Raw genomic sequence first — 12,389 nt, forward strand, 5'->3', positions numbered from 1 at the left:
AGATATTACACCAACTTTGAAAAACTACCCAGAGGATGATATCCACGATTCAGGCTTGGACAATACAAAGGAGTGCTGCTACATACTGAACTTTGTCAGTCTCTATGCTATAAAAAGGACAAGGAAGCACTAGAGAAAGTACAGAACAGATTTACAGGGATTATTCTAGAAATGAGAGATTTCAGTTGTCAGATTCAACAGATTTTTCTCCAGAGTCACTTGTTGATGAGCCACTTTGCAAGTAGTAGTAAGCATTTATAACAGGCACCTTTTGTATACAATAATTCCTCACAATGTTGTAGCTGCACACTTGAAAATGCGACTTTAAACAAAACAGCGTTAAGTGAATCAGATTTCCCCATTACAACCAATGTAAAACCTGTTCCAAAGAGACTTCCTCCTCAGAAGACAAAATATGAAACAGCATACTTTGTAAGTTGAAATACAGTGCATTGCTAAATTCCTATATTCGTAAAATAAATAACGACTGAAGCAAAATAAGTTTGAAAGTATAAAAGAAATATTATTTTTCTACTTGGGTCAGCCTCCGAGCAATGGCTTGGGAGATGGGTCACTAGAGACAAGAAGGGTAGCTTTGGAGCGAGAGCAATTTCAAGTTGCAGGGTCACGGAGGTAAGCTGGAAGCCAGACAGAAGGCAAGAGGGAGGGTCGGCCTGGGACCAGGAAGGCGGGAAAATGGGGAAGGGCTGCTCCAAAAATGGCAGCAATCAGGTCACAGCAAACCCTACTTCACACCCAGCGTGAATAACGTTAAAACCAAAGTCCTGATACTGAATGCAAATGTCTGTCCCATTAACTAACAGACATTAAATCGAATTGATTTAAAACGGGGCAGCGTAAAGCGAGGACTTAGCATATCATCTCATGCAACGGATGCCTATCTCCTTAGGAGCCTGCATGTAAGAGAGCATAAGGGTGAAACTGAACCAAAATGCATGTCCCAACCCTACAAACTGATGCTAAGGATCTACATCCTGGCAGCCCACCAACTCTGAATGGAGTTGATCTTTCTCACCTTTCCATTGCATTTCCAGCTGAGGTTTACAGGTAAAGAGTAAAGTCTCTTTAAAAACCAAGGGAATGCAATCTTAAACACAAGGTTAAACTTCTCAGACCCCATATTCAATCATGGCCCCTTGGTCTGTGGGGTATAGCTAATACTGAGGAAGAACATAAGAAGACATAAAAAACTTGCAAACTGAGCACTTAAGTGGCAAGTGAATGTTACCATAGATAAATGTGAAGCGATGTGCTTTGCCAGGGAAAAACAGAAGCACCACCTAGAAATATCACTGAGAAAATAAGCAGCTAAATGGGTAGAAAAGCAAAGCAATCTAGGGATACTGGTAAACAAATCATTAAAAGCAGCACCACAGATCAGCAAAGCAATTAAAAATACTGACAAAGCTGGAGATTAATTTCTAAGCTCTTAATTCTCTTAATTTGGTCTCGATACTATAACAAGGACATGGAAGCACTGGAGAAAGTACAAAACAGATTTACAGGGAGTATTTTAGAAATGAGAGATTTCAGTTGTCAGGAGAGAGAGTGAAGAGGTTGCTCCTTCTCCCTTTTGAAATGAGGCGGCTGAAACTAGACTTGATAAAGAGCCTGAAAACAGTGATGGGTTGCAGCACATGGTAGACATAGAGAGAAATATTTCCACTTGTGCGAGAATCCAAAACTAGGGGTCATGAGGTATTTATTAATTAGTCCACAAAGGAAATAAGGAGACATTTCTTTATTGTGAGAGTGCTTAGAATGCGGAACTCGCTACCACAGCAACTGTTTTAAGGCCAACAGCTTTGACAGTTTCAAAAGGAAATTAAATCAGGCAGTTAGCACTGCTGCCTCTCAGCTCCAGGGACCAGGGTTCAATTCCAGCCTTGGGTGACCGTCTATGTGGAGCTTGCATGTTCTCCCCGTGCCTGCGTGGGTTTCCTCCGGGTGCTACAGTTTCCTCTCAGTCCAAAGATGTTCAGGTTAGGTTGATTGGCCCTGCTAAATTGCCCCTTAGGGGGTTTAGCTGGGTAAGTATGTGGGGTTACAGACGTAGGGCCTGAGTGGGATTGTTGTCAGTGCAGGCCTCCTGCTGCATTGTAGGGATTCTATGATTCTAGATGAGTGCATGGGAGAAAAGGGAATGTTAAGATAGGCTGGAAGGTTGAGGTGAGGTAGATGTGGAAGACTTGCATGGAAAATAAACACCATCACAGACTAGATGAACTGAACGGCCTTTTTCTGTAATAAATGTTCTGTGTAATACAAGATCAGCTTTCCCTGCAGATGAAGGAAGCTCAAATTGTCTGGCCTCTACTGGGGGAGATAAAGGAGGATGTTAAAATGCTCTCAGGTAGTGTTTTTTTCTACTTGGGGAGATAAAGGAGGATGTTAAAATGCTCTCAGGTAGTGCTTCTTTTTTAAAAAATTACAATAATTAGGTCGGAGACTACTTGGTATTAAAATATTCCTCCTACAATTCCCTTCACTGCGGCTGCAGTTGAATAAGCAGAAGCCTAGACCGACTGACTACTTAGTTCCAACAGTAACTCAGTTCACTCACACCAGAATCTAATTCATCCAGTTGATAAACAGGTTTAAAAAATTCTTTGTAAAAGTCTGATTTTTAAGTGATATTATACCAGTGCTTTGACACCTTCTTTATTAGGCAGCAAATCGTCTAAAGTAATTGCAATTAACAAACAATACATGTCTAGTTTTTTAAAGCTTACTGCTGTACCACGATGCGAAGTCTTACTGAACAATTCTTGTAACACTAAGTGCACTTATTCCTGCACCTTAATGTTAAGGGTGTCATTGTACAGACTGCTAATTTTGTTTTTTTAATGTAGGTATGATGACAAGTGTTTTCCCCTTCACTTTGCATCTGGGATAATGCTTAGTATTCGCAGGTCACATATTGTGTAGGTTTCCTTTCGACTGATAATGGCATTCCATTATTTAGTCTGTTAGCATATATCAAATGCATAATGACACTGGGTTAAAAGCATTTTTACCAATATATGTGGCAATCTACTTCCATTACTTGAGCTACATTTGCTGTTTCAACATAACAGTAACTTTATTTCTTTTATAATCATTTGCTAGCAGTTCGCGGGTTTCTCATTCTGAAGAAGTCAACCGAGCCTTACCCCAAGTTTAGGCATAGCTGACCTCCTTAACCGACCAATCTTCGACCAGTGAGGAACTTTGCAGACGTTGATTCTTTGTAGTAGAACGTCGAGATCAAATCCATAAATATCGTGACCCTGTAAACAAATGCAGACGTTAAATGGGTTATGCAATACAGGACTGAGGAAGCGAGTTACCAGATACAGTGCAGCCATTGGGGTGCTTCTGGAACCTCCATGGTCACAAACGTGGCACATGCTCTAACACATGCTGTGGGACGTTTCTGAACCTCCATGGTCACAACCTTGGTACATGCCTCTACCTCTGGTCAAGGCAGCTGAGGTACATCACTGGAGCATTGTGAGAAATCGGCCCAGCAACATCTACTAAGAAGTGGGAAGCGGAAGAACCCCTCCAGTGATAAACAGGGGGAAAAACATCCGGTACAGGTGGCTGAGGGACTTCACTGGAGCATTCTGGGAGAAGATCTGGTGTCAAGGAGCGGTAAGCCCGAAACACTACATCAGTGTTTCCCTCCCTCCTCCTCTAACCAAAAAAAAAAGGACACTGTGAGGAGATAATGGTGAAGGTAAGAATTTAATAAATTTTCTTAAATAACTTAATTGATGATAGAAACGTTGGTCAGTGGGGTTAAGTGCTGAACTTGAGATGTGGGAGATCCGTGATGCTTCCAGCGTCTTGGACGACTACATCTGCAGTAAGTGCACCCAATTGCAGTTCCTTACAGACCGCACGGATAGGGGGTTGGAGCAGCAGTTGGATGCACTTAGAGGCACGAAGGTGACGGAAAGCATCACAGACAGGAGTTTTAGAGATGTGGTGACACCCAAGGTGCAGGCAGATAGTTGGGTAACCACTAGAAGGGGCAGGCAGTAGTGCAGGAATCCCCTGTGGTCATCACCCTTTCTAACATGTATACCGTTTTGGATATGGTTGGGGTGGGATGGCCTATCAGGGAATAACAACAGCAGCAGCCAGAGCTGTGGCATCACGGCTGGCTCTGTTGTTAAGCAGGGAGGGACAAACAGCACTAGGGCAATCGTCACAGGGAACTCTATAGTTAGGGGTACAGAGAGGCACTTCTGTGGACTTCTGTGAAAGAGATTCCAGGATGGTATGCTGTCTCCCTGGTGCCAGGGTCCAGGATGTCTCTGAATGGGCAAAAAGCATTCTGAGGGGAGAACAGGTGGAGGTCGAGGTACATATTGGTACTAACGACATAGGTAGGACGAGTGATGAGGTCCTGCAGCAGCAGTTTAGGGAGTTAGGTAGAAAGTTAAAAAGCAGGACCTCTAGGGTTGTAATCTCAGGATTACTCCCTGTGCCACGTGCCAGTGAGGCTAGGAATATGAAGATAGCTCAATACATGGCTAAACAGCTGGTGTAGGAGGGAGGGTTTCAGATATCTGGACCATTGGGGTCTCTTCCGGGGCAGGTGGGACCTGTACAAGAAGGACGGGTTGCATCTAAACTGGAGGGGCATAAATATTCTGGCCGGGAGGTTTGCTAGTGTCACATGGGAGGATTTAAACTAGCTTGGCAGGGAGTGGAAACCAAAGTAAAGGTGAATAAACTGAAGGGGAACTAGAGAGTAGGGCCAGTAAGACTCAGAGAAAGAGCAGGCAGGGTGTAGTTGCTGATCCAAGAGGGTCCGGTGGACTGAAGTGCATTTGTTTCAATGCGAGAAGTGTAACAGGTAAGAACTTATAGCTTGTATTAGTACTTGGAACTATGAGGTTGTTGTCATTACAGAGACTTGGTTAAGGGAAGGACAGGATTGGCAGCTTAACGTTCCAGGATTCAGATGTTTCAGGCTGGATAGAGGGCGATGTTAAAGGGAGGGAGGGAGGAGGGCGATTGGTGCTGGCCACGATCTCCCCACTGACAGATCGGCACATGCGCAATGGCCTGCTCATCAGTATGCTGCCAGCCCTTCGGGCAAGAAAAGACCCCACCCACTGCTGGAGATTCATTCAGGTAAGTACACCCAAAAAACGGACAGGAGATTCTCCCGTTTTCCCACCCATTGCGCACTTAGTTTAGTTTTGGGAGTATCCCGGCCTATATTTTCTAGCAGCTCAAGTCGACAACTAACATTCAAAAGGAAAAAAGTGTTTTTTTTTAATCTTCTGCACACTTCAAATTTTTTTCCCTCGACTGTTGAGACACATTAAACAGCACTTCCAATAAATAAACCCACCCATCATTCATAATGCGCAATCAGTTTACAGACCTTTCAGTGTATTGCTCACATTACTAACCACAACAGTGTCCCAATTTGGGTAGTTTTTTTGTTGATTTATGATGTTAAAATTTAAACTGGCAAATGGGTCACCTTGTACTTGAATTCCTGTAATCATTTTGATGAATTGCAAACAAAATAAATAATAACGGAAAAACACTACTGGTTGGCTGAGCAATTTTCAAAGCAGTCCAAATACAATTTGATGTTAACATGAACTTAAACTCAGACACAGGCAAGTTCAACTTGATTAGTTTGGTCCACATGGAGTTAGAGACACAATGATTTGGAAAAGGCAGATAGTTCAAAAAAAAAGAGGGTTGGTTTATATCCTGCCATTTGCAAAGTGCTGTAATAAAAACCTTAACATTTTGTAATTAACTGCTGACTGTGGCCTCTGCACTTTACATTAGGATTGATTTTAGCAGCCATGAACTTTCATATTCAGGATTTATTGGAGAAATCTTGGCCAATCTTACTTAAATCTTACTAATCTTACTCACCACAAGAACATCAGGGTCAATCTTGTGAATCTTTGCCAGAAAATAGCCCAAGAGAGTCCTCTCGGTTGCAGCAACTTCAACTTTTACATTCTGAAATCAGAAGGATAAATCATCTTCACAAACCCCATCATAAATCTGTGTAGAAGGAGGGCTTGGTGCAATGGGTAGCACACCTACCTTTGAGCCAGGAGCCGCGGGTTCAAGTCCCACTCCAGGACTTGATGACCAAGGAAGATATGCTCATAATGCAACCAAACAGGTAGAGTATCAATCTGCATATCCTTCCAACAATGCGACAATGGTTGGTGGTAAGAGCGAGAGAGACCCCTGGCCAGCCACGTGATGGAAATAATTTGAAGCTTCTACCATCATTGTCCCTAGCTGCAGGCTACAACCTGCATGGAAAAGTGTATGTTGCAGCTTGGACTCTTTGGTGGGTCCGGTTGACTCCATTGGCTGCATATTGATCAGGTTGGCGCCAATAGCATGCAGTTCAATCCCCAATCCAGCTGGGGTGAGTCTGAGAGCTGCCTCCTTTCCCTATCTGTGGTGAAGGTTGTTGCGCTTGGAGTCAGAACTGCCTTTGGGCAGGGAATTCGAGAAGAAATCTGCATCGACTCTGCCCAATGATATTATGATTTTCCAAATACTTCTTTATCATGTCCCAAGGATTCGATATTACCATTTTCCCTACTATTGATGTAAAGCTAGGTGGTCTATAATTCCCCGGTTTTCTTTTTCCTTCCTTTCTTGATTAGCTGAATTACACTCACTACCTTCTAGTCCATGGGGAGCATTTTAGATTTGAAGGAATTCTGGAAGATCAAAACCAATGCATTTGCTATCTCTGCAGCTCCCTCTTTCAAAACCCTGGGTGTAAAACATTGGGCCCAGAGGATTTGATGGTTCTTGACCTCATTAATTTCTCTAGTATTCTTTCTTTACTACTAATACTCTTTCCTCACTTCCAGCTTTCTTGTGTTTTCTACCATGAACACAGACACAAATTATTCAATTATAGTCTCTGCCATTTCTTTATCCCCAGGTATAATTTCTCCTGTCTCTGAGGGACCCACGTTTACTCCAGTTAATCACTTCCTTTTTACGTACCTTTGGAGATTTCACAATCTCTTTAAGTTTAGTTAATTTCTTTTTCTATTCCATTTTCTCTTTCTTTATCAGTTTCTTTGTTATCCTTTGCTGAATGTTAAAACCCACAGTCGAACCATTTTTCTCATGGGTATTTCAATGCCTTAGACATTGCAAATTATGAATTAGTTCTTTAAAATGTTGCCATTGCTTATCTACCATAGTTTCCCACCTACCTTCCCTCTAAATACCTACTTTGTTCACTTTGTTCAAATGTAAGACCCTGGTTTCAGACTCGTAGACAATGAAAAAATTTAATCTATTATGATCACATATTGCCAGAAACTCAGTGACTACATGTTTATTCATTAACCCTCTCTTATTACGCAAAACTAAATAATGATGGAGAATCAGGATTGGCAGGGGAATTAAATAAATACTTTGCGTCAGTCTTCATGGTGGAAGACACTAAGAACTTACAAAAATACTAAATAATCCAGGGCAAGTTGTGTGGGGGGCAGGGAAAGAAATAGATACAATATCTATCATTAGAGGAAAGGTATTAGGGAAACTAATGGAGCTAAAGGCCAATACATGCCCTGGACCTGATGGATTACATCCGAGGATATTAAAGGAAGTCGCCAAAGAGATAGTGGACGCACTAGTAGTTATCTTCCAAGAATTCTTAAATTCTGGAAAGTCCCAGAGGATTGGAAAACTGCCAACACCCTTATTCAATAAGGGACGGAGACAAAAAAAACAAGTAATCATAGGCCAGTTAGCTTAACATCTGTTATTGGGAAAATGTTAGAATCTATTATAAAGAATGTAATAGCAGAGTATTTAGAAATACATAATATAATCAAGCACAGCCAGCATGGCTTCATGAATGGGAAATCATGCCTGACAAATGCATTAGAATTCTTTGAAGTGGTAATGAGCAGGATAGATAAAGGGGAATCAGTAGATGTAATAACAGAAAATGCTGGATAAACTCAGCAGGTCTGCTAGAATCTGCGGAGAGAAACAGAGTTAATGTTTCGAGCATAAATCTACAGAATGAAGAAAGCTAGAAACATAAGGAATTATATAGTTGGAAAGGGTCAAAGCAAGTGGGGAAGAATAGACAAGTAGGGATAGGTCAGGGCAAAGGAGAGATTGATAAATTTGTCATGGACATAAAACAAAGGGGAGTGTTAATGGTGCCATGAAGGGATGAAGAGTGCTAATAGTGGCATAAAGGTAGAGATAGCAGAAGGTGTTAATGGGAGCAACTGAACAGCAAGAGATAGGTGGCCCTGTGGAGGAGGGGTGGGTTGTGTTGGGGCAAAACAGGGAGCTAAAAAAAGACCAACAGACTACAAAAGGTAGTGGGGGGAGGGAGTTAAGACGGAAGGGGAAATTTACTGTCTAAAATTGTTGAACTCAATGTGGAGTTCAGGAGGCTGTAATGTGTCTAATCGGAAGACAAAGAGTTGTTCTTTTGGCTTGCGTTGGGCACCCCTGGAGCAACTGAAGCAGGTGGAATCAGGCTGGAGTTGGCAGAAACAGCAGAGGATGACTCTTTGAATGCAAAGGCTGGTAGTGTGAAAAGGAGGACCCTGTCACGGTTCAGGAAGGGGAAGGGGCAAGGGCAGAGGTGCAGGTGATGGGTCGGACACAATTGAGTGCCCTGTCAACCACAGGTGGGGAGAATCCATAGTTGAGGAAAAAGGCACCCCTCTCTCACCTTCCCATGGTCCACTCCAACACTCCCCTTCCTCAACCTCATTTCTGATGATAGACTGACCATCAATAGATATTACAAACCCACCGGCTCCCACAGCTACTTCGATCACATCTCCTCATATCCCACTCCCTGTAAGGACAACATCCCATTCTCCAAGTTCCTCCCCCTCCATCGCATCTGTTCCAATGATGCCATCTCCCAAAACAACACTCAGACATATCTGCCTTCTTCCTCAACCGAGGATTCCTCTCACTGTGGTTAGGATAAGAGGGGCATTTTCAAGTTGGCAACCTGTAACTAGTGGAGTGCCATTGGGATCAGTGTTGGGTGCCACAATTATTTACAATATATATTAATGACTTGGACAAGGGAAGTGAATGGACTATTGCTAAGTTTGTAGATGACGCAAAAATAGGTGGGAAAGCAAGTGGTGAGGATGACACAAAGGGCCTGATTTTACCATTTTGAGTCTAAGTGCCGAATCTGGGCGTCAAATAGATCAGAGCCTGGAATCCTCGTTGCAGCGCGCCCATACGCTTTTTGCCGGCTCCAGTCAGACTTGCGCTGTGGGCGGGGCTTAGCACTGCTGGACTAATCGGAGCTCTGAACTGCGCATGCGCAGTTCAAAAAAAATCCAAAGCAGCGCACCCGGGCGGGGAGAAAAAAGCAGAGAGAGCGGCTCTCTGACCCAGATCACCCTCTTGGGGCGGGGGGGGGGGGGGTTTGGGAGGAGGATGGGTGGGGGGTTTGGGAGGAGGAGAGGGGGTGTGACGGGTCCATTTGGCTCACCAAGTCAGTTACAATACTGCGTTCAGCACCTACTGAACCATCTTGGATACAAAGGATAATGGCATTAGGGTTCTGCATGTAAGCCTTGCTTATGCTAAAAATTATATCCTTGGTGTCGGCAGCCATTCCTGGTGTTACAGTACTGATGGCACCAGGAAGATCGACCAGTACCATTCATTATCCTTTGTATTCAAGATGGTTCAGTAGATGCTGAACGCAGTATTGTAACTGACTTGGTGAGTCAGATGGACCCACAAGGCAGAAGGACCATCTTTGTGTTGACCAAAGTGGATCTAGCTGAGGAACATGCAGCTTATCTTGCTAACGGAAGGATGGTGGAGCGTCGAGGAGGATGGTGACTTCACAAGGGCAGAGAGGGCTTCGGAGGTTCCCCTGCAGAATAGAAATCCGCTTAGGACTTTTATTCTGCAGGTCGCTAAAAGCGCGGATCCGGTACGGGCCAGAAGATGGTAAAGTGGGATTTGGCGCTAGGGTTGGGCGCGCGGTTCGTTAAGTCGAGTTAAATGCATGCTAATGCATTTAAATCGTCGGGCTGCCCGATTCGGGCACAGGCCAGACCCGCACCCGAATCGGGTGTCAGTAAAGCCGTGATCTGCTCGGAATCGGGTGCAGATCGCGGTATAGGCCCGACGCCCAACTTTACCGCGATTCCGCACCCGTTTTGGTAAAATCGGGCCCAAAGAGTCTACTGAATGATATAAGACAGGTTAATGAGTGGGCAAAAACTTGCCAAATAGAATATGTCAGAAAATGTGAAGTTATGCACTTTGGTAGGAAAAATTTGAGAACAAAAAACAAAGAAAATTACAGCACAGGAACAGGCCCTTCAAGCCCGCACTGACAAAGACTGCAGAAAGCTGCAGACAGAGGGTTTTGGGGGGGTCCTCGTGCATAAATCACAAAAAGCTAGCATGCCAGTTCAGCAGGTAATAGGGATGGCAAATAGAATATTGGCCTTTATTCCAAAGCGAGTGGAGTATAAAAATAGGGTAAGTCTTGCTCAAAGTATACAAGGTACTAGTTTAGTTAGACCACATCTGGAATATTGTGAACAGTTTTAGTCCCTTATCCAAGCAAAGATATACTGGCATTGGAGGCAGTCCAGAGAAGGTTCATTAGGTTGATCCCAGGTGTAGAGAGATTTTTTTTTAAATGAGGAGAGATTGAGTAGATTGGGCCTGTACTCGTTGGAGTTTAGAAGAATGCAAGGCACCCCTATTGAGATATATAGGATTCTCAGGGGGCTTGACAGGATAGAGGTTGTTTCCCCCTGTAGGAGAGTCTAAGACCACAGGAAATAATCTTAGAGTAAGGGATTGCCCAATTAATACAGAGCTGAGGAGGAATTCTTTTCTCTCCGAGGGTAGTGAATCTGTGGAATTCTTTATCACAGAGGGCTGCAGAGACTGAGTCGTTAAGTACGTTCAAGGCTGAGACAGACAGATTTTTAATCAGTAAGATAATCAAGGATTATGGGGATAAGGTGGGAAATTGGAGTTGAGGATTATCACATCAGATCAGTCATATTCTCATAGAACATTACAGCACAGTACAGGCCCTTCGGCCCTCGATGTTGCGCCGACCTGTGAAACCAATCTAAAGCCCATCTAATCTACACTATTCCAATATCATCCATATGTTTATCCAATGAACATCTAAATGCCCTTAATGTTGGCGAGTCCACTACTGCTGCAGGCAGGGCATTCCACGTCCTTACTACTCTCCGAGTAAAGAACCTACCTCTGACATCTGTCCTATATCTATCACCCCTCAATTTAAAGCTATGTCCCCTCATGCTAGCCATCACCATCCGAGGAAAAAGGCTCTCACTATCCACCCTATCTAATCTTCTGATCATCTTGTATGCCTCTATTAAGTCACCTCTTAACCTTCTTCTCTCTAACGAAAACAGCCTCAAGTCCCTCAGCCTTTCCTCGTAAGACCTTCCCACCATACCAGGCAACATCCTGGTAAATCTCCTCTGCACCCTTTCCAATGCTTCCACATCCTTCCTATAATGCGGCGACCAGAACTGTACGCAATACTCCAAGTGTGGCCACACCAGAGTTTTGTACAGCTGCAACATGACCTCATGGCTCCGAAACTCAATCCCTCTACCAATAAAAGCCAACACACCGTACGCCATCTTAACAACCCTATCAACCTGGGTGCCAACTTTCAGAGATCTATGCACATGGACACCGAGATCTCTCTGCTCATCCACACTACCAAGTATCTTACCATTGACTGGTGGAGCAGACTCGATGGGCTGAATGGCCTACTTCTACTCCTACGCCATATGGTCTAAAACTAGATCTAAAATAGGTAGGTCAGCATTGTGGAAGCTGCATTATCCTTTTAAAAAAAAACAGGGAACCCTGAAGTGATGTATATCAAAGACGGAAAACGTTCTGCAGACCAGTCAGCAACTGCAGAGGGAACAGGAAAGTTAATGTTTCTGACATGTACTCATCATCTGGCAAAGAGTCCATCACATGAGAAACATCAGACTGTGCTGTCCACGGATGTAGCCTGACCTGCAGAGCGTTCAAAGTATTTTCTGTTCCAGATTTAAAGCATCTAGATTGCTTGTATGGGAGAGAAGGGGAGTGAGGGCCAAGAGGAGCAGGGGGGGGGGGGGGGGGGGGGGGGTGTGTGGGGGCAAAGGAGAGGAGGAAGGACCAGAGGAGAAGGGGGGGCGGGGATGGGGGAGGGGGCAAAGGAGAGGAGGAGGGACCAGAGGAGAAGGTGGTGGGTGTGGTAGACCAGAGGAGAGGGAGGCCCGTGAGGGGAAAGAGGGATCGGCTGAGAGCAGAACTGGATATTATAATGCACTGCAAAT

At 44.0% G+C, this 12,389-nt stretch overlaps 1 protein-coding gene across 1 annotated transcript in view; it reads right to left on the reverse strand.

Moving 5' to 3' along the window:
• pola1 (polymerase (DNA directed), alpha 1) overlaps positions 1–12,389 on the reverse strand; it is a 293,912-nt gene that overhangs the window by 235,918 nt on the left and 45,605 nt on the right. Inside the window, exons 18-19 of the mRNA XM_078232528.1 lie at positions 5,920–6,009; positions 3,174–3,290 (exon numbers count right to left, since the gene is read on the reverse strand). Of these exons, the coding sequence (XP_078088654.1) occupies positions 3,174–3,290; positions 5,920–6,009 (207 nt within the window). The remainder of the gene's footprint in view (positions 1–3,173; positions 3,291–5,919; positions 6,010–12,389) is intronic.

The sequence above is a fragment of the Mustelus asterias genome, chromosome 17 (genome assembly GCF_964213995.1).
Source record: "Mustelus asterias chromosome 17, sMusAst1.hap1.1, whole genome shotgun sequence".
In the NCBI taxonomy this organism is placed as follows: domain Eukaryota; kingdom Metazoa; phylum Chordata; class Chondrichthyes; order Carcharhiniformes; family Triakidae; genus Mustelus; species Mustelus asterias.